The 24,651-nt window shown below is 39.9% G+C and overlaps 1 protein-coding gene across 10 annotated transcripts in view; it reads left to right on the top strand.

Annotated features, from left to right (window-relative positions):
• Positions 1-14,150, top strand: part of BTBD3 (BTB domain containing 3) — a 35,662-nt gene extending 21,512 nt beyond the window's left edge. For 5 of the 10 annotated variants that reach the window (XM_045362499.2, XM_015457783.4, XM_065522758.1 and 2 more), the window contains exons 2-5: positions 5,882-6,149; positions 6,638-6,728; positions 7,268-7,386; positions 10,181-14,150. In XM_045362499.2, coding sequence (XP_045218434.1) covers positions 6,007-6,149; positions 6,638-6,728; positions 7,268-7,386; positions 10,181-11,213 — 1,386 coding nt within the window. In that variant the 5' untranslated portion in view covers positions 5,882-6,006 and the 3' untranslated portion in view covers positions 11,214-14,150. Of the gene's footprint in view, positions 1-5,325; positions 5,560-5,672; positions 6,150-6,637; positions 6,729-7,267; positions 7,387-10,180 lie in introns of those variants that run through there. The other 5 variants (XM_065522759.1, XM_074004770.1, XM_065522755.1 and 2 more) reach the window with 4 other exon arrangements.
• Positions 14,151-24,651: the final 10,501 nt, after the last annotated feature.

Below are 24,651 nucleotides of genomic sequence, written 5' to 3'. Positions count from 1 at the left end.
GCCTCATGGAGGTTTGAAGTCCACAGTGGGCACCCAGCCTGAAGTGTGGGTTCAAGTGCAGGTTTGGAAATAATACTGTGGGATTTGGACATTGGGTGTGGACCCGATCACAGTGCACAGCACAGATCTTGATTATTATTGAACCTTCTCTGCAAAATCAGATTCACAGCAAAATGGGACCTGGTTGGCCCACAGGTGGGGCTAGAGGAAGCCTGCAGATAGGATGAAATGTCAGTAGCTGTAGTGTCTGAATGAGTACAAGGATGAGGAGCTAGATTAATCTTTGAGTTTTTGTGTTTTAGATGATTGCATCACAAATGTTTCCTCCTTTGGGTACAATTGCTGCTAATGGTGAGAGCTTACCTTTGTAAAGTGTTTTTGACTAAAGTGCTTTCACAAAACATATAATCTTGCCTTCACAATAAACCTGAGGGAGAAGCTGGGTCTAATTACCCCATTTGGCAGATGAGGAAAATGAGGCTCACAGATACTAACCTTAAGGTCACTTGTTATTGGCTCTTGCTTTTTTCACTATGCTATGCTGCCAGCACTTGACTCCATATTTGTTTCCAAATTTAGAAAGCATATATAGTCTGTTTTCCAGCAGCTGCTGCTGACTTTGGGGACTGCCAACATTTTGTTGCTTATCTTTTTACCTCCCAAATCAAAAGCATAATTTTTGCTCAGTATTGAAGGGACAAACAAGCAAAAAACAAAACACTATTCCCTCATAACTTACCAGGTTAAACTACTCTCTTCTGTGAGGTTATGTTACTCACTTTTGGAAGTGGTAGGTATTTCTTCAGTCTACCTTACCTTGTTTAAACCTCTGTTAACCTCACTGCTATTACTTTTTAGGTGCCTTGTAGTAAACCATGTACAAGTCCAGACAAGGAGTCCAGAGTTAGAGCAAGTTAAACAAGAGTTGCCAGCATTATTAGTTGTTGATGTAGAAGTTGGTGTTAACCGTGAATAGCTGGTTTCTAACTTTATTTTACCTGGAGAGCCTCTTCTGTTTTCGAGCAGCGTCCTCACTGCGGTTCCTTCCTTCCATCTCATTCCACAAGTATCCTTTCCGCATCGTTACCTGTAGTGTGCCCCTACAGGGGTGCAGACTACATATGTTCATGGTGTTCATCTTTGTAAACTTTAAAAGAAAGCTTTTTATTTTAAAGTAGTTTCGAAATATAACAATCATATGTGAGGTAATTACTATGGGTGAATATTAGAGTGAATGAAGCAAACAACATGACAAGCCGTGAGATCCGCCTTGTAATCCAGGTGTTGCCCCACTTCTTTACTATGGAATTTTCACAAACCCCTTAAACTTCTGACACCCAGTTGCCATACCCGTGAGAAAAGAGTTGCATTAAATGATTTCTGGAATCCCTTTCAGTTTCAAACCTCATTCAAGTCTGCAAACTGAATATGTAAGATTGTATTAAATAAAGGTAGGATTGCTGACAAACCTTCCAGTGGTGAAAAGGATGATCTAAGTGAGCTTAAATTCTGTTGATAATTTTGTTGTGATTGAGAATTGAATGGAAATAAGTTAATAGTGATTCAGCTTTCTGGCAATTATAAAATCAACTGAAACCCACTATTATTAGCTAACCTTTTAAGTTTGGTTTCTAATCTTGCTCACCACTGTATGCCCAACACCTAATACATGGCTTGGTCGGTATGTTTTATTTTGGGAATACTTTCATACAAATTTGATGGGCTTCTTGGCCTATATTTACCTCATTAGGGCAGACAGCTCTAAAATTCAGGAGGTCTAGAAACAGGTGATAAAATGCCAACTGGAAAGAAATTTTAGGAGTAAAATGTGGCAGTAGGCATCAGGCTGCTATCCTTTTTTACCCGTCAACCCAGTGGGTGATGTTTCTGGGTTACAGACTCAACCGATGGAGTTTTAACTATTTATATTTAATCAAGGAGGAAAAGAAGCCATAATTTGTATTTAATGTAGTAGACAATAGAAATGAAAGAATAAAGTGATACCAAAATTTTGTATATTCAAATAAGTCTTAAAGTTTTATAACATTTTAACCCTAACATTTTATTGTATTCTGGGTTGCAATTACTCAGGGCTGATGAAAGCCGTCACTTCTCTTTCTAGAAAAATAAATGCACACATACTGCCAATTTCACATGAAGTTTGAAGAGTTTCATGAACTTGTCGTCATCTGGTGGTCCCTAGTCCAAATTCTTGATAGAAAAGAACCTAGTGTGTTAAACCTTAAATGCCCTTACAAGTAACCTAGACCAGCGTTTATTAAACTGTGGTCATGAGATCAGTTGAATGGATTATGACCAACATTAAAAAGAAAAGAAGAAAGAAGAAAATATGAAATATCAGATTGTATATCATAACACGCTAAGAGTAGGTTTTGTTTTTTGAACCACCTCTTTCCATTTGTGTGCCTGTATGTGTGTTTATGTTTAGTACTAAGTCAGAATATAAAATGCCTTTCTGACTGTGGATTGAGTGTAAAGTTTGAAAAACATTCATTCTGGGTGAATCTCTTCCATCTTATAGCTGAGGAAAACTGAGGTCCTTAAAGGCTAAATGATTTGTTCACATACTTGCCTTTCTGTATTTTAAGTGGCCCAGCCAGGACTGAACTAGATTGATTGCTGATTTTACCATGCTACATTGCTAATTTGTTGAAATAGAATAGTGAAGTAGACCATTTTAAAATACTAAGTGATTTGTCTGCTTCATAGTTGACATTTTTTAATTCCTTATTTTTCCGCCTGAAATCATCACTGTCATTATCTTTTAAAATAATTGGGGCCTGTGCTTCCTTTCCAGAAAATATCTTGGTCCCTCTCAGTTGGCTGTCTGCACACCTCAATCCTGGAATTTGACATTTGGGGCCTAATCAGAAGAATTTTAGAACAAGATGTGAGGGGTTGTTAAGTTTTTAATGTCCAAACCAAATTAAATTATTTTGAATTATTTTCAATTCACTTAATAGTTGAATGCAACATATGGCACCAGATGTTGGTACTGGATCATTGGGAAGACATCTAGTAGTCGGCAGTTATCTATGTGAGGTTTTTTTCAACCTTGAATACCATATGAAATGCAGATTCTGATCCAGAGTCTGGCTGAGATTGTGGGTTACTAACAGGCTCCCTGTAGATGCTGCTGCTGATCCTTCAACTGCATTTTCAGTAGCAAGAACCTGTATTACCTGCCTTATTACCGTGGTAAGAAAAAGTAGCTGTCAGACAATTTTTTTCTCTTGATTTTAAACAGCCATGCTCATCAGTCCTTACATACATTGGAGTAATAATGCCCCTCTTTGTAGCACTGTTGTAGATGATTCACATTTAGCACTACTTCATTTAACTAGTATTGTCAGAATTTTCTACAAAACTTACTTTTCTAAATAACTGAAATCTTTAATTTTAGAAAACTTGTTCTATAATATTGCATAATTCTCTTTCTCATAAAGTTACGTGCACTTTACTTTTTTTTCTTTAACTTAGTGGTGTAAGAGCCATGTTTTTTGGAGACTTCTTGGTGATGGATATTGAGCTATATATAGCAAAATGAGTAAAGATCACAAACCCTTCTAAGTTCTTGTATCTGTGTTTTGTGTTTTTTCTCTTTTGTCTGCATCCAGCTACCAATTAATAGTATGTCTGCCTCAAAGCAGCTGGTTTCCCTTTCCATTCTAATTGATTACTTCTGACCTGAAAAGCCAGATAGTAGATTTGTTAGAAATATTTATGAGATTAATCCCAGTCAGAAAGGCCTACCTGGCATGGGGGCTTTCCTGTGAGGAAGCGGTCAGGAAGTTCAGTAGCACTTGAGCAGGAGAGAAATCCTTTAGTATTAACCCTATTCTGAATAATTAGGTCAATAGGAGCTTACTTGTTCTTGACTTTCTCTATGTGCTTTTTAAGCTGGTTTCTAGATCCCTCTCTAACATTGTGTGTTAAAAGTGCGTGTGAAGATGATTTGGAGGCGTCTGTATGTATGTGTGTGTTCTGGTATTGAGAATATGATAAACATAATAAGCAGTGCTTCAGGATCCATCTAAAATGGAGACAGGTACCTGCTAAAGGCCGTGGTTCTCTTACAGAGGCTTTGCAAATGGTGTTAAGAATAATAACAACAATAAAGAGGATATTTCTTGGTTCAATTTAGTGTTCTAGGGATTTAAAGACTGATTTCTGGTGACTGACTTTAGCAGATTATTAATTATAACAATAACAATCATAACTCTTGTTTGCTGAGCCCTCACTGTGTCAGGCAGCCATTCAGACAAATGTTACAACAAGGAGGGCTGTGGTCATGAAGGGTGCATTTGCCTGGGGGGTAGCAAATGGCTGCTTTGAACAAATGAGAGTGATCCAAGGTGAGATTAAATATTTCCATTAGTCCCTCTTTACAGTAAATAAGCATATGTAGAACCTATAGCAGGTGTTTTTTTGTTTTTTTACTCACCAATGGTAGAAATTGTTGGAGGGTTCACACCCATAAAAATCAAATAGTAGCTTATATTCTTCTAATTCAAAGCAGAGAGAACCTGTTTACATTTTAATTAGGTGGAATCCAAACATTTATCATTTTGAATAGCCTTGTTATTGGTTCTGTGTTAGAAGTTGTGGATTATATTCTTTAAAATTAAGACAAGACTAAATGTAGCCTTAACAGTTAAGTTGAATTTTGAGATCCTGAACAGGACCCCATCTGAAATATTTTTAGTGAATTACAGACTTTAAACATTGATCAACAGATTTGTTTTTATTTTTGCTTCTAGAATTTATCTTATGCTTCAGTGTGCTTGGGTGTACTGGTATAATCTTAATCTAATTAACAGTATTTTGTGACCTGAGACTACTGTCAAAGTCCGTTATAGAAGCTAGAAAACATTGGGAGGTAAACTGAACACATGGCCTCAGTTCTCTTATTTAGCACTAGACTATGACTTACACTCAAAAGAGGCTAAGAAAAAGAAGAATAACATCCTTAGCCTTTAAAGTGTAATAAATGTGTTTTGCTATTAATAACGCTTTTCAGTTTATAGACTGGAGGATTTTGTTTTAAGTATTTGAAACTAAATGCTGCCGGGAAAAAGATTTTAGTAGAAATATAGAGTAGATATCTGTCCCTACCCTTTGTTAATTGATTCTGCTTAACTGGGAACATAATGTATGTCTACTGAAGAGAAATCTGTGGGCATAAACTCCTCCCTTCCTGTTGTCAAATATATTTCATATGTTATTTATCTTATTTAAAAATACAGTAGAGGAGAAAATGCAACTGCTGTTCCTTTAATATCAGAACTATGCATGTTACAATAGGTGTCACTGTTTTGCTTGGTCCAATCATGATTGGTGACTTCAGCTATTGGCTCGGAGCACTGGCTGTCTGACTCCATCTGCAGGGCTGTAATACCTACTCTCCTCCGATCCATTCACCACACAACTTCAGCCGGCTGAACAGACTCACGCAGCTCCAGACCATCTTGCTAACCTAATTCAGAAAACAAGTGCTACAGCTCTGTGCCTGTCATCTTTGCAGTGTAGCATTTTCAGGTGATCTAGGAAACAGTTATTTTTATGAGCAAATAAGAGAAACAGGAATCATGATGGGGATATATTTAACAGACCCAGTACTGGATAAAACTTAAAGCCAGTTTCTATTCAACATAGTGAAAAGGTCACCTTGCCTGGCTGAGAAAAGCAGCAAAATATCAGCTTTGTTGGTTTCAGTTAACCTCTTAGCTCGGGCTAATCTCTTTTCCTTGATGCTCAAACCAATTTGGGATATCTAACTCTAAAGAGAGACACACTGTACTCATGGTAGATGACAAGGAAAAGAACATGAAATGTCTCACCTTCTTCTTGATGCTTCCAGAGACGGTAAAGAACAGGTCCAAGAAAAGCCCGAAGAAAGCAAATACCAGCAGCAGCAGTAGCAACAGCAGCAAGTTGCCGCCAGTTTGTTATGAAATAATTACCTTGAAGACTAAAAAGAAGAAGATGGCTGCTGATATATTCCCCCGTAAAAAGCCAGCCAACTCCAGCAGCACCAGCGTCCAGCAGTACCACCAGCAGAATCTCAGTAACAACAACCTTATCCCGGCCCCAAACTGGCAGGGTCTTTATCCCACCATTAGAGAGAGGTAAGTGTCGGGCTAGTCTATTTACTTTAAAAGTTTTCCTGTGTTGAAGTTTCTGCTTTTGCAAAACCTATAATGTATTTTAACACAAATCTGTGTTTCCTCTTTTCCCAGAAGCTTTTTATTGGTAATGGAAAATTGCCTTGTATCTTTTCCAAAACAGTACAGCTGTTTTCCTCTTAGATAAAAATGTTTTTGCAAGCTGCAACATTTAAGTGACAGAGTTGTCTGTGGGCCATAGAAAATAAGAACCTTTTATTTGTCCTTAGCTTTATTAAAAGTTTGTATAACTTTTATTTTAAACTTTAGTTACTTCCTGTGTGTTTGCAATGATTATGAACAGTTGTTTAGTTAGAACCTTTATTTGTTGTTTTGCCTTGAAGTTACTGAACTGTTGCTTAGCTTGCAAGTCTTTTGTGGGTTTTGTATATTGGGGAAGGGGTATTAAAAATGCAGGCTGCTGTGAATTAATGAGTTGCCTCTGTTTATAGAAATGCGGTGATGTTCAATAATGATTTGATGGCAGATGTACATTTTGTGGTTGGGCCACCAGGTGGGACTCAGCGGTTGCCAGGACACAAAGTAAGCAACAGCTGCATGACCGGTTTAGTCCTGACGTTTACAAAGAGGGACCCTCTCCATAAGCCTGTAACTTGGTGTGGGCAGCTTGCCGATGTCAGGCAGTGCATGTTTTACTCGATTAGGGAGAGAGCGCACCCTCTCCAGAGGGCTTTGCCACGCTTAATTTTTTCTTTGTTTCCTTCTATACTGCTTTATATCTCACACATCCCCTCTTAACCCTCCAGTCATGGGAAGTTGTTGTGACAAGTCAGGAAAGTCGTATATTTACCCTTCTCCTAGAAATCAGTTATGTAAGCTTTTATTGTATGTATTTAGTAATGAGGGGACGTGTGCATTAATCTCTTAAAGCTTTGAAATAATTAGCAGCATGGTCTTATGCTTCCATGGCAAGCTACCCTGTGTACCTTGGCTTTTTCAAAGCAGTGGGTTTAGGTACGCTATGTTTACTAAACCTGATTGCCTAGGGTTGTTTTTCTGCATTGATTTGCTGGAAATGCCTTCAATTTAGTGTATGAAATAAGATTTCCCTTTCTACACAGTATGTTTTAGCTGTTGGGAGCTCTGTGTTCCATGCGATGTTTTACGGAGAACTTGCAGAGGACAAAGATGAAATCCGTATACCAGATGTCGAACCTGCTGCTTTTCTTGCTATGCTGAAGTAAGCATCATTCGTGTTTTTGGAAAGAGTTTGTTTATGCTGTATTTGTACCCTGCTGGTTTCACAGAATTTAAGTTCTGCATAACAGAAAAGAAGACTGATGAAGAAAGAGGGTGCTGCTTACCTTATAAATGTTTTTGGAAAAAAACACTTTATCTTTCCGTGGAAAGCATATGGAATTATGCAGCATTTATAATCACACCTTGACATAGAATTTGGGAGCAAGTGGCATGTGTAGTGTTGATTTTTAACAACTTAGAATTAAAGACAAATAACTTTCTGGTATTAGCATTATCTAATAGAAGATGTTCTCTCTGAAAGCATTGTGTGTGAAAAAGTCTTTGAAGAAGTAAATGTTCTTGCTTCACAATTTCAGAAATTAAGTACCTTATTTAAGTACCACCAGTTGGGAGATTTCTGAGTATTCTAAGAGTTATTGTCTCCTAAGAGCAAATGAAAAACTTACTATCTGTTGAAATAATCTGATCTTTGTGTATACATACGTATACATACTCATAAAATCAGACACTCTCAAGGTTAAAAAGTATTTGCATTTGAAATTAGAGGGGAAACCTTAGAAAGATATGGATAGTCTCGTACAGTTTCATGTGGATTTATACAGAAAAACTTTCATTTGTAATATAGAAATATGAAACTGTAAGATACGTTATGTATTTATAAAAAAGATAGTTTTCTGTCTGGTGGATCTTCTGCAGGCTCCAGTTTATGTTAACCACGTTATAGAATCAGCTTCTTTATCATATACGGTACTAGACAATGTGGTAGTCCACCAAGTGATCAAAATCTAATTATTATTCTAAATAGTATTTATATGATTTTTCCTAATCTTTATTCTAGCACAGCAAAGTATATCACTTTAAGGTTATCGTTATCTGTTGCTCTAGGGATTTCAGTTCATTGGAATAAGTAAAATATTTGTTGAGAAAAGTATTCAGTGGGTCAACAAGTTGAACAATACTCCTACATATAGTTAAAATGTTGCCGTACATTACTGTCTCCTGAAAAATAAGTACTATGGTTAGTTCTAGAACCTAAAAGTATTTAATTCCTTATTCATTTTACAGTATTGAAATCTAATTGTCACTGACAAGAACTTTCACAGTGGGAGATAGGGAAATTAAAGGCAAGTGAGCATGTGAAGTACCAAAATGTAAACTAATCTGCTACTTTTAACCTTTATAATCTTTTGGAGATGTATGTACAGAAACCACTTTTACCTGCGAGGATCCCCACTACGTGAAGTCAGCTTTATATTTTTTACAGCGTTTTCTGTTGCTGAGGAGATTGCTAGCACTAGTTCAGCATTTTGTCTTCTCTGCAATCAAGTAGGATGTTGTATCATTCCTGATGTATACATAATTAGGAAACATGAACAAGAATGGCAGAGAATTACATCTCACCTAAGTCATTTGATTAATCATTTGACAAGTATCTTTTCCCACAGATGCATTGCCTACAGTATATGTTGATACAGCTTTATAAAATTATACATGCAGTCCACAAAATGTAAGATCAGAAATGAGTCAGGTGCCATTTGCTCTAATGCTGTAGTTGTGAAAGTGGTGGCCTGCTTCATCGAGTATGAGTAGCCAGTATTCCTGGGGTTGTCAGAAAAAGAGAACAGCTGCTCCCCCTTGACAGTTCCAGGGTAAGAGCTCGAAAGTGCTGACCGTGCTCTAGGATCCTCCCCAGGGTCCTGGCTCGCGGTCAGAGCATCACTGAGTCGCAGGTGTCTTATCAAGTGGCCTTGCCATCAGTGGGTGACTTAGCCTATCATAGAAGAGAAAGGTTCCTGTGAGCAAACAGGCAGGTTTCATTTGTGATCGTGGACATTTTTCTCATTGCCATCCTTGTGTTTTTTTACTTCCTTATAGAAGCTATTGCTAATTTCTTAAGTTATACGTGGTTCGCTAAGGTGAAATACAATAACTAAAGGAAAACTCAAGATAAAGTAGCTGTAGACCTCAGTTAGAAGAGAAGCAGATGATGACTACCTTTCCATGCCTCTTTGGGAGACTGCTACTGTCTCCCACAAAGTATATCCCATGAAGTGTTTTATCTCCTGAAATAAGGACAGAAGCACAGAATTAATACATATTTAAGCTTTCCTACTTTGTCTTTAAATATATCTGGAAATAATGTAATCTTTAATTCTGAAGGTAGAAGGAATGTGTGGAGAAGGAAGAGTTTTGAGTTTAAAAAACAAAAACAAATAAAAAGTCTATTGCTTTCTATGTAAAGTTAACTGGAAGACAATATTGCAGTCCATACTTGATAATCCTTTGAACTTGGAACTATTTGGAAAATATTTAATCTCAGGTTTTATTTTGTGTTTAGGAAAACTCCAAAAGCATGAAGATGCAATAATTGCTCTTAAAATATAATGAGACTATTCTTGATTAAATATAATATAGTATATATAGTAGAATTTTGCTATTTTTTTGTAATGTTGACTATTCAATATGCAGTTCTTTTTCAGTTTCAATAGCTTCTGTTTTGTTGAGATGACACTGAGTGCAGCTTAGAAAATAGAGGCTAGAATGGTAGCACAAAGTTAATATCTTTAATTACTTTACAAACTTTACTACTGGGTTGAAATATTAATGATGTATTAGTATGTTTCAGATGTTCCTTTACTCTCCAAATATATTTGTAATAACTGTCACATAAGATGATGTTCTCAGAACAAACTTGAAAGTGGTTGTATCTTTTCAAATGAGTGGTTGTACTCATTTTGTGAAAATTCCACTTACATGTTATGTGCTTTTTACAGATATATCTATTGTGATGAAATTGACTTGGCTGCTGACACAGTGCTGGCCACACTTTATGCTGCCAAAAAGTACATTGTCCCTCACCTTGCCAGAGCCTGTGTTAATTTCCTGGAGACCAGCCTGAGTGCCAAGAATGCCTGTGTGCTCCTTTCTCAGAGCTGCCTGTTCGAGGAGCCAGACCTGACCCAGCGTTGCTGGGAGGTGATTGATGCCCAGGCTGAGTTAGCTCTCAAGTCTGAGGGATTCTGCGATATCGACTTCCAGACACTAGAAAGTATTCTCCGTAGGGAAACTCTGAATGCCAAAGAAATTGTGGTTTTTGAGGCAGCTCTCAACTGGGCTGAAGTAGAATGCCAACGACAAGATCTAGCGTTGAGCATTGAAAATAAACGCAAGGTCCTAGGAAAGGCACTTTACTTGATCCGCATACCCACAATGGCCCTCGATGATTTTGCAAATGGTGCTGCACAGTCCGGAGTATTAACTCTCAATGAGACCAACGACATCTTCCTCTGGTATACTGCAGCCAAAAAGCCTGAGCTGCAGTTTGTGAGTAAAGCCCGCAAGGGCCTTGTCCCCCAGCGCTGTCACCGATTCCAGTCATGTGCCTATCGAAGCAACCAGTGGCGCTATCGGGGTCGCTGTGACAGCATCCAGTTTGCAGTTGATAAAAGAGTGTTCATTGCTGGCTTTGGGCTGTATGGCTCCAGCTGTGGTTCTGCAGAATACAGTGCCAAGATTGAACTTAAGCGGCAGGGCGTTGTCCTGGGGCAGAACTTGAGCAAGTACTTCTCAGATGGGTCCAGCAATACCTTTCCGGTGTGGTTTGAATACCCAGTGCAGATTGAGCCAGACACCTTCTACACAGCCAGTGTGATACTGGATGGCAATGAACTCAGCTACTTTGGACAAGAAGGCATGACAGAAGTTCAGTGTGGCAAAGTGACTGTCCAGTTTCAGTGCTCCTCAGATAGCACCAATGGCACTGGGGTACAGGGAGGGCAGATCCCCGAACTTATATTCTATGCTTGAAAACTCACTTCCTGAAGCAGCGTGAGCTCCAAAGTGCACATCTGGTTCCAACTTGCTTGATGCTTAGCTCATCTGCAAATATGTGATCAGTGCCGGTAATTTGTAATGAATGAAGCAGTAGGCAGATTCTAATTTCTTTTAACCTTTTAATTATGTACAGGCAAAAATGCAGCATTCCGCTTTTAACTATATGCTTAAAAGAGCTAACGTTCTTATTAAGGCTTTGTGGTTTTTAGAGTTGCGTCTATGAACCTGGGGAGATTATGTGCTTTCCCAAGCGTTCCACCATCCTCTCAGTTTTGTCCCTCTGAAGATAATTTTGGATCACCTTGAATTTCCTTTTGGATGCTATTTGATGAACAGAAATAAAGTGATAACAAGAGTTATTTTTAAAAAGAACTCCTCTTACCCCCCAAAACAGATAAACCTCAGTGTACAATTTTGAAAGAAGTTTTGCCTTGTAATGAGTAATAATTTAGAAAGTAGACAGTGGTCATGTTTGGCTCTTGTTTTATTCCTTTTACATTTGTTGCTTCTGGGATTTAAAAAAAATTCTAAATTCATAAGATTGTTGGGTATTAAACACTTCAGAGTATCAATGTAAAATTGGAAAATAAGGAATTGGGGGCATTTGTTTAGGCCATGACTTCTACAAGCAGATTTATTTTCTTTTAGTTTAGAAGACAAAAAATTTCAATACGGATACTTCTTTTAGAAGTAAATTTTTAAATTTTATTGTTAGTAGAAAAAAGTTAAAGTCCTACTTATTTAAACTAAGACAGTTTAAAAAGGAAGCCTAAAAAAGACTCAGACTACAAATAATTGATGGCACATAAGAATATGCAGTTTGAAAAAGCCAAACTCTTCTCTCCACTTAGCTTTTGATCCCCACTGTTTGCTTATTTGTATAAGTCATACTGTGTAGAATTTCTATTTTCTTTCTCCCCATTAAAAGAGGACCAAACAATTCTTTATACAAATGGAGTAGCAACTAGTTTTGTAGCACTACATTTAATGTAATGAGATACCTTTGTTCATTTTTTAAAATTTGAAATATTACTTTACCTGATCCACTTTGATTATATACTATATTATTTGTTAATTTTAATTTTGTCCTGTTCCTAGACTGCTAGAATCTGGCCCCTGGCCATCTTAAAGTGCCAACATATGCCTGCAGGGTTTGTAAAAAATGGTCTGGAGTGACACATTTGATTATACCTAATATTCACTGCATCAGCATCCACATCTAGCTCTCTTACTTGTCCACAGATAATGTAAACAAAGCAGGGAAAAGCTTATTAAAAAATTCTCCTTCGCTGCTGGCTTGTGCTGGTTTAGTGCCTGTGTCCCTGGAAGTGTCCAGTGTGTTCGCTTCCAGTTGAAGTATCCATGTGTTTCTGGGCAGCTTTCCTGCTCAGTGTGATCCTGAGATGGCTTCCCCCCCGCCACCCAGAGTGTGGTCCTTGGCCGCCTCCTGCTCCTGCTCTGCAAGCCTGAAACTGGCTTGTCTGGAGCCAGGAGTTAGTCCTGGGGTGTGTGTGTGCCTGCGCACCCATGCGCATGCAAGTGTGTTTGCCAGCTCAGGAACTGTCTCCTCTCTACCTGGCTAGTAAGAGGTAAGACAGTAATGGTCCTCCTGCTGGCCCCAGCAAGGCCCATAAGTGACTGCCCTTACTTACTCACTGTGCCTCTGGGCCACTTCTTCCCCTGTAGATGTGGGCTTGTTGCCTTCAGCTGACTTCCCTGAGGGAGGAGAACACTGGATTATTGGAAATGTTTTAATCACTCTTGCCATTACCTACATCTATTAGCATTGATGATGAAAAGCTGTTACTGATGATTATAGATTAGTATTTCCAGGACAACTTTCTAAAATTATAATTATTTCTTATTAGGGAGCTGACAGGTAGTTTGGCAAAGCATTGATGTACAAAGGTACATTTTCAATTAAAAAGCATACTTCTACAAAAGATTTGGTTTTTAAATTATGGTTAAACATTTCAGTAATTCATAGCTACCATGCAAGTTGGTAGACCTTATAAGAAGGCACTTGTTTTTAAGCCAGAGGAGAAGAAACTTTAATTGCATCCTATCAGATTGTTGAGGTGGGTGTGATAGTCTTCGAGTGCAGAGCGTTCATTCACTAACACTCAATGTCAGTGCCCATGTTAGCTCGCTGCCTCCATGTGACTAGCGAGCTGCTGGTGAAAGTCGTGTGAAGTCCTGTACACTGTGTATAATGTAATTTTATGTTAATTGTTAATTACTTTAAAAAAAAATCTACCATCTGATTGGCTGGAACCGAGAGCTGTGGGTAAAATTTGAAAATTGTATTTAGAGTAAGAAGTTTTACATTTTAAACCCTATTCTCCTTTATGCATTTTCAATGAAATGGAATGAAGGCTAATGTGCTTGCTTTATTTTCTTTTGTAATCTTGGATTTTGTAGCTTTTAAAACTAGAAACCATTGTTCTAACAAAGCAGGCAACTCTACTCTATAAACACAACTTTATTAAGCAGAATACACTGTAGATGCTTTTCCCCAATGTATCTGGCTGGCAGTCTTTGTCGTTGTTCATCCTGGGGATAAAGGGGAACTAGGCTAGCAGTTCTAATGTGACATTCTTTAAGCATATCTTAAAATAGTATTTAAGTAAATGGTCTAATTTCTACATAATTATTGCACTGAACTGTCTTTTTTGTTTATTAAGGTGTTTAAATAAGCTCAGCTAATTCAAGACACTGTAGCCACTTGTGCATCAGCGTGCTTGAATTTAGTAGCTTACAGCATTATTTATGAAGGAAAAAATACATAAATATGAAGTACCTCATGTTGAATGTTATTGTACTGTATTTTTAATGTAACAGTGCAGATCTTGTTAGACACATGAATGTGTATAATCATGTTAAATGCAAATAAAATAAAACTAGTTCATAGATTTGTTTTCCTTAGTGTTTTTGTCACACCCTTGAAATAGTCAAAAATTCATTCTGGCACTTTTGATGCCACTACATTTTGCAGAGATGGTTTCGCAGAGGCATTTGTTAGCTAAGTGTTCAGATATCTTTGATCCCTAAAGAAGTAAAAATTTGAGGCAAAAGGATAGCAGAACAATGAATATGTTAATGACTTGCATTGTTCAAAGCCTGACTGTTAATGAGGAGTGAATGGATGCATTTATATTTCTGTTATGGAATTCCTGGTTGGCCGGTATTCTGAAGCTATAGTTGCTTAAGTGTCTGGATCTTCCTGTACTAAGCAGGGTGTTGATACTGAATGACATCTGGCTTCTGATATGACCAATGCTGCTTTTTCCTTTGTTACGGTAGCTTAAGTCTAGGAATTAAAAAAAAAATGGCATGTAAGAATTTTGAGTATAGTTTTTACATGCTCAACTAGTTTTCCATTGTATTTCTTTATATCAAGTATTTATATACACACACATCCACATACTCATACATAATTACACACATACACTTTTTTTTCCCTGCAGTTTCTGATGCTTTTCTACTGCAGTTTAGTGTGAAACCCTGTATATTTGCTTAACCACTTCATCTACTCAGGGTTCAGTTTCCATAGCCTACCTGCCCAGAGGAGTTTTGGAATTACTCCAAAGAACAAAGGCACTGGAACTCCCCACTCTCATCAGTTCAATCACAGTTATAACCTGAGTTACAAAGATCTTTAATCTCTGAAAGCCTTAGCCATTATCTCTTCTTTGTTGCCACTTAATCCATATATGTTTATTTTCATTATGCCAAGACAATTGGGAACAATCCTTCATTGTTGGGACTTGGGATCTACATGTCAAGGACACTGTCTTCCCAGTTGACTCTGTAACTTGCCTGTGAAAGCCAAGGGCTTACACTTGGAAGAAAGCAGGAAGGAGAAAAGCATTCCTGAAGAACTAAATGGTATAAAATGTGGAGGCCAAAACAAGCAAGTTGCCCTGAAAACCTGTAGTTAAGTGTTTATTAGAGCAGGGTTTTGAGTGCCTTTGAGGTGCTTCAGTGAAGATGAACACACTTTGTGGATTCCTCATTAGTACATTTCAACATTTTTATGGAACCATTTACATTTATTGACCAACTATTCCCTTTGCTCTACGCTTCACTTACCCTCTTCTTTTCAGAATATGTGTTCTAAAAGACTAATACCAGGGAAAATTTCCAAAAATAGCTTCTTCATTTATTTCCATAACCAACATAAACACTGGTGAAAAGCTTCTCAACTAAGAAATTGCCAGGGAGGTGAGATGGAAATACCTGTGAAGAAGTGAAGACTGTGGCCGTCCCTGCCACACTTCAAGCAGTGTAAGGCACTGGCAGCTACGGATTGGTCTCCGGAGAATGCACACTTTCCGAACTTGGGCATCTCCCCCTGATGCCTCTTAAATGTTTTTTGAGACGTGAAGGGCAGTAGGGAAGGTGTAATTCCTATGTTTGCCGACCCGAACTATCCTCATGATCATTGTTTACATGCCCATCTACTTCAGTGTCCGGTGGACAGCAGTTTTACTAGCAGATGCTGCTGTTTTATGCTCTGCCATCCAAAAAGTCCCTAACCTCAAGACAGGTAGTGAAACAAAACAACCCACTCTTTGTCAAACTTGTACTTTAAATACATCTGTGTGTAGGACATAATAAAAGTTACCTAGTAGACTACTAGCCCTTAAACAATACTCTTAAGATCTCCCTTTAAGCTGTTGGTAGTAACCAGAGTGGGCATGTGTTCAAAGTTACTGTAAGGATGATGTCCTTTTTTACTTCATATGACAACAGTACGGAAAGTTACTTCAAATTAAGACATATTTTTGTTTTTATGACTGGTGGGCAGTTTTATATTTAGTAAACTCTCTTTGATTTCAATGGTTTTAGAGTAAAATTACACCTGAAAGAAATTAAAGATAAGTCATACTAGTGGCCTCCATGTTAGCTTTGACATGGAGTACTGCAGCAAATTAGTGAGCAGCCTGGAGTATGAAGACTCTTTTGTGAGAAACTAGGAAAGTCTATAAAATATTTTGATATGTAGCAGCCTTTACTGTGGCTATACGATATGAAGTTTCTTTCCTAAACTATGTTCAAAAAGTCAAAAGAAAGATAGTGACTATTTAGGGAAACACAAATAATCTTTCAAAGCTTAAAGCAGAGGGTACATTCTGCTATACTGTAGAGTGTGTAAAAATGTGCTTTTGAAAGACATTCTAGTTGTCTTAGGGAATTTTCATTTTTGTGCTTGTCTTAATACTAAACTTTAAATTATTTTAGCACCCCTTATAATTGTGTTGATACAGTGCACTGAACGTTAACTCAAAATTAAAGGCTGTCATAGATCTTCAGTCTTCAAGAAAAACTCCAAGAACATTTGGAGGCATTAATGGAATAAAGAATAATTTTTTTAATTTTGTTGCATAATTTAGCTCCCCAGAAGAGATAGAAGGTTTAATGAATCATTCAAGGGATCAACCCACCGTTCATTCATTCACCAATCATTTATTTATCCTTTGCTTCATCCCAGGCAGTCACAGAGGTGCCGGAGAGTCAGCGACCAGTAAGAGGTGATGCGGCATGCCTTGGGGTAGAACAGGAAGTTTCCCAGAGAAAATGACGCTTGAGCCGGGTTATAAAGGATGCATTAGAATGATCTTCGTGAAGACTGGTGATGCAAATTGTCATGAGAGGGAAGGAGGGGGATGAAGGGAATTCTGGAAGAGGAAATATCAGTGGGGACAGAATGGCAGACAGCTTAATACAGTTCAGTAAAGGGAACCTGTGGAAGAATGAGGCCACCTACTGTGTGCCAGGTTTGGAGTAGGATGATCAACTGGGCAGAGGCGTGAAGTAAGCACTTTGTGGATTCAGCTAAATTATCTGGCTTTTATCCACAAAATAAATCAGTGGCATAGAGATTCGCGTATATAGAAAACAACAGTTTGGTGTTTTAGAAACAGCTTTGGGAAGGGTATACTGGATCAGGCTGGAGGAAAGGAGCAGTTCGGGCTGAGAGATCCATGCCAATGCCAGTGAAGGCCAGAGGGGCTGGGGATGGAGAGAAGGATGGAGGTCCTAGAAGTGTGGAGGGGAGATCCCCAGGGTGCAGTGGGGTTTTCAATATCCAGTCAGAAAAGGGCTTGCTGAAGTGGGACACAACCTCTTGCCTTCCATTTATCCTATGGAGAGGGAAGGCAGTTTTTTCTCTACCATCCTCTGTAGGGAGTGGTATGTAGATATCCACCCTTGATTGTGTCTTTACAGTCTTTTAGGAAGAAGGTAAAACGAGTCCACAGGGTAGAGGTTAGTAGCTCAGACCCTAGAGCCAGACCACGGCCTGGTTTTGACCATGGCTCTAACCGCAGGTGACTTCGGAGAAGTTACTTCACCTCTCTGAGCCTCAGTTCCCTCAAGAATGACGGCAGTAACAATAGTGCTTTCTCAAAATGGCATCATGACTATGAAATACATTATTTCTAAAGCACTTACAATAGTACCTGGCAAACAGGAAGTGCCACATAAGTGTTCATTAAGTGAAACAAAATGTTAAAAGCCACAGATTAAACCCACACACTTGCCTCATTTGCATTTATGAGAACCAGTTTACTTATAGTTTGTACATTTAACAATTTAGATCAATGCAGACAATTAAAAAGTGATTTTGTTGCTTTTTAAAATTGCTATGGTCAATAGGAAGAATATAAAGCTACAGAGAGCTGGGTTATTGAGGAATCTCATACTCTAACCAAACTTCTTATAAATATTTCAATTTTGTCATGTTAATGAGATGGGAATGATTTATTCTGATTAGATGGATTCTAGCACATCAGACAGCTTCTCTGCTAGAGAATTGTGTAGGATTTCTCAGAAAATTACTTTGTAAAAGCTGAACGTGTGTGTGCATAACAAGTTTTTGAGACATTTTCCAAGAAGAGTCTATTTTGCAGGAAAAAAGTATTAATATTAATATCACCTTTACTAGTTATGCTAGAGTCAAAGTAAGGTCTTTTTGTGGCCTACAGTCTTACGCAATTTTAGATACAGCCCCTTCTCCAAATATTTTGAGATTGAAATCAGTTTTAGCATTGACATTATTATGTGTTGAGGGCAGGTTTGACCTTTATTTTAAGTAATGTGAATGTTACAGGGAATATTTGAATGGCTAATTGTTTTTATTCAAGTAAACACAGGTGTGCCTGAAGCACTCACAACTTTATTTGGGTGTACCCATGGTTGTTGGCACTTCATCTCTGTCTTCCCCACGAATGTCCCCATCTGCAGTCTCAGTTCATGAGCCAGCACTTGGACCTCTTTTCCCTAGGGCTCTATGATCCCAGAAGCTAATTCTCTGTCCCCTTTTCAGGACCAGATTCTCCTCTATTTCGCAAAGTAAACCTGTAAGAGCATCCTCCAGCCTTTCCCCAGAGATTCTCATTTAGGAGGTCTTGGGCGCAGCCAGTCCCGTTTGTTTATATGAAGCTGCTGACGGGTAGTCAGGTTTCTGCTAATGCGCGTGAAAGGTTGAGAACCCCGATGTAGACAAATCCTGGAACCTTCCTTTGTCACCACATGGACTTCCAGCTTCAGCATGTGATTCTTGCTGGGGACCCTGGCACCACATACTTCGGGAAATCAGTCTGGTGCTTATACCCTGAACCCATGACCTTGGAGCCAACTCCAATAAAACCACCATCTGCGTCTGGGAAAAACAGACTGGATCATGCTGGAGGCCAGAGGAGCAGTTAGGGGAGTGAGAGCCATGCCAATGAAGACCACAGGGGTCAGGGGATGGGGAGAAGGATGAAGATCTTGGAAGTGTGAAGATGAGATACCCAGGGTACAGTGGGGCTATCAAAGGCCCAGTCTCTGACTCTTAACTTTTTGATCCTGATCTCTGCTAGGTGACCTGGCTCCTGCCTGTTCATCTCCCTATACCCTCATCCTTCCGTTTGCTTCTCAGAAGCCCAGAGATCCTGTCTGATCAGCAGTGTGCTGATTCCAACTCATGCACTTGACATGCCACCTACTTAATGGTCTGATCACCATGAACTAGTCTTATTGCCTGCCAATGCTTGGGACTGTCTCGGTAACCATTGCACTTCTTCCAGATAGGTGCTGGCTTGCAGTGCATCCTCTCCCAGCCTCCAAAGCCAAGCTGACTTATCTGCCCACTAGGCTCCACAGGGCCCCTGTCCAGCCTGTTCTTTAGCCCCAATCTCTGTCTTTTTCCTTCTTGCCTCTGACCTACCACCCAGAATGTCAAAATTAAAATACGTTTGTGTCAGCTTTCTGTTGCCCACATAATACAAAACAAACACAACACCTCAATCGCATATTGCAATGCAACCTTCCACAGGTTGTCCAGGCAGCTTTGCAGGTCTTGACTAGGCTTACTCACACGTGTGATGGTTGACTGCCTTCTGCTAGGGCAGGTTTAGTCTGATTGTCTCTCATCCTACAGCGAGCTAGCCCAAGCACATCTTCATGGCTGTGGTGGAGGCACAAAAATATCACATGAAACAGGAAGAAACACATATGGCCTCTTGAGGCTTTGGCTCAAAACCCGTAAATTGTCACTTCCCCTGCATTCTATTGGCCAAAGCAAATCACAAGGCCTCCCAGGTGCATGGGGTAGAGAATTAGACTTCTTTACTGAAAAGGGCTGCAAGTCACACAGACAGGGCTGTGGGTACAAAGAGGGATGGCATATTTAGCCATATATACAGTCAAGCAGCCACAACTTTAACCTAGGCTTGGAGAAGCCTACAGATACTCACTCTGCTCCTTTTCAACCTGGACCCTAGACTTAACGCCACTTGAAGTTATCCACAGAGAATCTACTTGCAGAAAAAGCATTAGTGAACTGAAGATTTTACTGAAGGTTTTCTAGAGGAGAGGAGGAGAACTCTCCCTCATACTCAGCATAAACTGTCCAAATATCCATGTGGCAGTTCTCCTCCCATGTAACTAGTTGATTCTGCTGATAAGAGTTGCTTCTCAGGCCCCAACCCTCCAGCCACAGCTGTAGCTTTTCACTGGACTGTGTCTCACCCCCAAGCTCTGACTCCTGAAGCTGGAACTTGCATTTGGAGTTAGTAAACTCCTCATTAGATATAATTTTTATCCTGTCATTTATGAGCTTACTTCCATTCTCATATACTGCACTGCTTGCATCACTGCACAATTTAACCCAGGAAACCTGGCCCTAGTAAAGCAAAAAAAGGTTGTGGAGGTGAAGAGGAAGGATCTTTTCTCCTCTGTGTTTTATTACTGTTCACAGCAACACCCCAAAGGAAACCTTAGATGGTCCATGCTTCTTCCGGGTACAGGAATATGGGGCAAGACTGTGTGCTTTGAGAAAACAGCCCAGCCAACCCTTGGAGTCAGAGAGAACTGCAGAAGGAGGCTTGGCTGGAAGAGGGAGGAAGGATGGGGCTCAGATTAGTGAGAAGCCTCACACGGCTTTTTACTTAGAGCTTCTCTCCCATTTCTTCTCTTCAGGGTTCCTTGGCATGGGCCCAACTCTCAGTGTTCAACCTGGGAAAACTCAGCACATGGGGAAAGTCTAGATAGGGCTAGTTCACGAGCCACTGGTCTGGGCACATCACCCTTAACTCCTAAGCAGTGTTTGACAAGGAGTTCCTTAATCTTCTCTGCATTTTCTGACCATATCACCAAGGGCTCCTCAACAGGATAGGTTTCTTATGTGACTTTCCTACACTAGTGTGTCTTGTTTCCCTTTGACAGTTTCCACATGCATTTGCACGTCAGCTCCTTGCTCTGTGGTCTTGGGGGAGGTACAACAGTGCCATTGATCTTGTTTGTGTTCCTTTCCTTTCTGAAGCACCCTCCTCTGCCAATGGCCCTGGAGGGAAGCCCTGGCTGCTTTCTCACTATCCTTCTTCCACAGAACCAAAAGTTTTAACTTCTGGAGTGTCTCAGATCCTGCATTCCTTACTGTCCTAGACAGTTCAGACTATGATGACAAAACAACTAGGTAGTTGATAAACAACAGAAATTGATTTCTTACAGTTCTGGGGCTTGGAATTTCAAGATCAAAGTGCCAGCAGATTCAGTGTCTGGTGAGAGTCCACTCTTTAGTTCACAGGTAGCATCTTCCTGATGTATCCTCACAGGATGAAAGGGGCAAAGAGTCTCTCAGGCTTTTTTCTAAGGGTACTAATCCATTCATGAGGGCTTCACCCTCCTGACCTAACTACCTCCTGCTACCTGAAGACCCCACCTCATAATACCATCACATTGGAGGTTAGCATTTCAACATACGAGTTTTGAAAGCACAGAGACATTCAGGCTATAGCACTTACTGAGGAATCATATTTACTTATTGAACAGCCAAACAGTCAACTACAGAGTTGCTAAATCACTCCATTCCTTCCCCAAATTTGAGATTTTATTGGCCACATAGGTTTACCAGAAATTGAGAGAGGGCAGCTCAAGGAATTTAACTTGTTTGGGCTTTGAACACTTATTTTATCTATCTTAAGTGAAGATATATTTAACACTTATCTTAAAGATATATTAAAACAGAGCAATTGTGATATAGTAGAAATATTTTCAAGTTCACCAATGAGTGGTTTTACCTCCTATAAAAATGCCATGACTGTAGGTACAGCTTGCGTTGGTGGTAGCATTCAATGTGAATGGGAGTCACATGCCATGGTGGCTTCTCAGAGACTGGCTCCATCACTCACCCGAATCAGAAAACTAGGGCTGCAGTTGAGGATACTTCTCTTCCCAGCTGCGGAATGTTAAAGCTTCTCACCCGCTTTTTGTTACCCTCTCCTGCTACATTCAGGAGAAACCCATCTTCCCATAAAGACAAACACCCCAAGAAAGCATAACCAAGCAGAGGTAGTTACATCTATTTCTGATATGGTGGGTTTTCTTGTCATTCTTTAATGCCTCATTTACGGAGACAGAGTCTAGGTAGTAAGTGGACTGAACTTTTTCCTGTAGTTGCAAAGAAACACCCACCATGTCAGTTAAGCAGTTATTAGATCAGTAAAACCACATCTTCCACATATGCAAGTCACATTGGCCTCTGACTCAAGAAAAGTCCAGAAAGGAGCATGGATGTGGCCTAACTATAAACAGGATAGCACAGGTGTCTTAAGTTTATTTTGTGTTGCTATAACAGAGTATGGTAGGGTGGGTGACTTATAAAGAAAATAGGTTTATTTAGCTCATGATTCTGGAAAGTCCAAGAGCATGGCACTGGCATCTGCTCAGTTTCTGAAGAGAACCATATGCTGCATCAAGACATGGCAGAGAAGCAGAAAGACTAGCAGGTGTGTGCAAAGAGGGACCACACATGAGGAAGAAACTTGCTTTACAACAACCTGCTCTTGCAGTAATTAATCCATTCCCGAGAGAGCAGGGACTCACTCATTCTCACAAGATGGCATTAATCTATTGGTGAAGGATCTGTCCCTGTGACCACAAAATTACCCATTAAGCCTCACCTTCTAATGCTGCTGCACTGGCAATTAAACTTCAACATGAGTGTTGGTGGGAGCAAACCATATCCAAGCAATAGCCGCAGGCAAAATAAATCATGAAAGGACTGGGGGTGGAAAAGGGAGTGAGCACAGAGAGAGAGGAGAGAGAGAGAGAGAGAGAGCAAGAGCCAGACCATTTCCTCTGAGATGCAAAGCTGTTGGAAGAGGGATGAAGGAAAGGAGTCAGCTTCTTTTGGGTGAAGTGGGGGGATGTCACACAGTGACAAGCTGCCAGGGGTAGGGAGGTGTCTCTGTTAGACCTTGGTGGCCTACTTCCCAAACTCTATAAGGAGCCTTTGTGGATTTGCCAAGCCTTGGCTGGAGTCCCGTGAATGATCTTTGTAGATCTTTTCCTTGGGGGTTTTTCAGCTGCTGGGCCTCCAACTAGGGCCTGGAGTGCAGGCCAGATCCACCAGTCATTCAGGATAAAGAGAAGAGGTGAGAAACCAGGCCCCTCCTGACTCCTTCCACGGAGCACTGCCCTCAGGTCTTGCAGCAGCTGAAAAGATGTGTGGACTTTGTTGCTCACCAGAAAGTGCCTGGTCTTGCTCACAGCAGCTTGAGAAATACCCGGAGTCCAGAAGATGGTGTCAGTTTCTTTCCTGTCCACTTTGCTGTTCTCTCAGGCTGGGTAAAGCCAGCCTCACATGGGGAGCTAGAGGTCCTCTTGGATAGCCTCACCCCTCCTTTCTACCCTTCCTGCCTCAGGGGCCTCACCGGTGCTGCTCACTGACCTCCCGTTATAGCCTTTGGACTTGGGCAGCCTGTTCCACTTCCTGCCCCATCTTCATCCCCACATTCCTCAGCAAAGATTGAAGGTGAAAGAACATTTATCTTGCAGAATGGCATTCACATCTCAAGCTAAAAGACCACTTCACAACAGGTGGGAGGGTAAGGAGGGACCAGGGTGGTGGACGAGTCCGAGGGGGCCATGTTGTCACAGTGATGGAGTTGGGTGGGAAGAAACAGCTTAATGTCACCAGACACATGACAAGTGGCTTCTTACAGCCTAAATAAATAAAATGAGCCAGGTGTTGGGCTTTGCCATGTGACTGTCATTTGCACAGGAGCCATGCGGTTTACCCAAACCCCTGCTAAGTCACCCTGGTTAGAAAAACAAATTATCGTGTGCGGTCAGAATGCAGTCTTTCATAGGTCATTATCAGAACGGGTCTCTTGTCAATAGCATGTCTGATTGGGAGCAGCTCTCTGAGTCATTTAGCTTTTCTTGTCAGGGGAAGCTTTTTAAATGCTTCCTGCTGTCCTGTCATTTTGTGCTAACCCCAAATGGCTTTGTTAAATTGATGTCACCTTTCCAATTTCTTCCCAGAAGCATTTTCCTTTCTGGTTAACAATGGAAGCATTTATGCAATAATCAGGGGAGAAGAGTAGCCAAACATGAATGCTGTGAAAACCCATACGTGGAATGAATGCACTTATTTATCTGTAGATGTTCACTGGGGAGCAGGTCCCCATCATTCTGGTTGACACAAACAGGAAAGATGAAACTCATTCAGATAGCTAAAGAAAAAAAAAAAAAAGAAATAAAAGTAACCCCAAACCAAGAAAAAACCCCATTGCCTTCAGTCAAAAAGAGGATATTCTACTTCAGACTATTGTGGAATGATCACCAAACAAAAAATTGAAGGAAATGTTGGTGATTGTTGAAATGGGTGAGGGGTACATTGTTTCATTTTACAATCTATGTTTCTTTATCTTTGGAAATTTTCATAAGAAAAAATATTTTAAATTGTGGTAGGGATTGAATCAAAGAATTCATACATGGCATGCAATTCCTGAGCAGAGACAATGTTTCCCCTAAGTTTAATTTGCATTGCTAACAGGACCCACTCCAATAACTTATAGCTGAAAATATGTTGAAAGTAAACCTGGCTTGTTACAGACACTTCTGTGAACAAAGGGGT

This window comes from Macaca fascicularis, chromosome 10 (genome assembly GCF_037993035.2).
Source record: "Macaca fascicularis isolate 582-1 chromosome 10, T2T-MFA8v1.1".
NCBI classification, from domain to species: Eukaryota; Metazoa; Chordata; class Mammalia; order Primates; family Cercopithecidae; genus Macaca; species Macaca fascicularis.
Note: the sequence above shows the minus strand (reverse complement) of the source record. Positions and strands in the feature narration are given on the sequence as shown.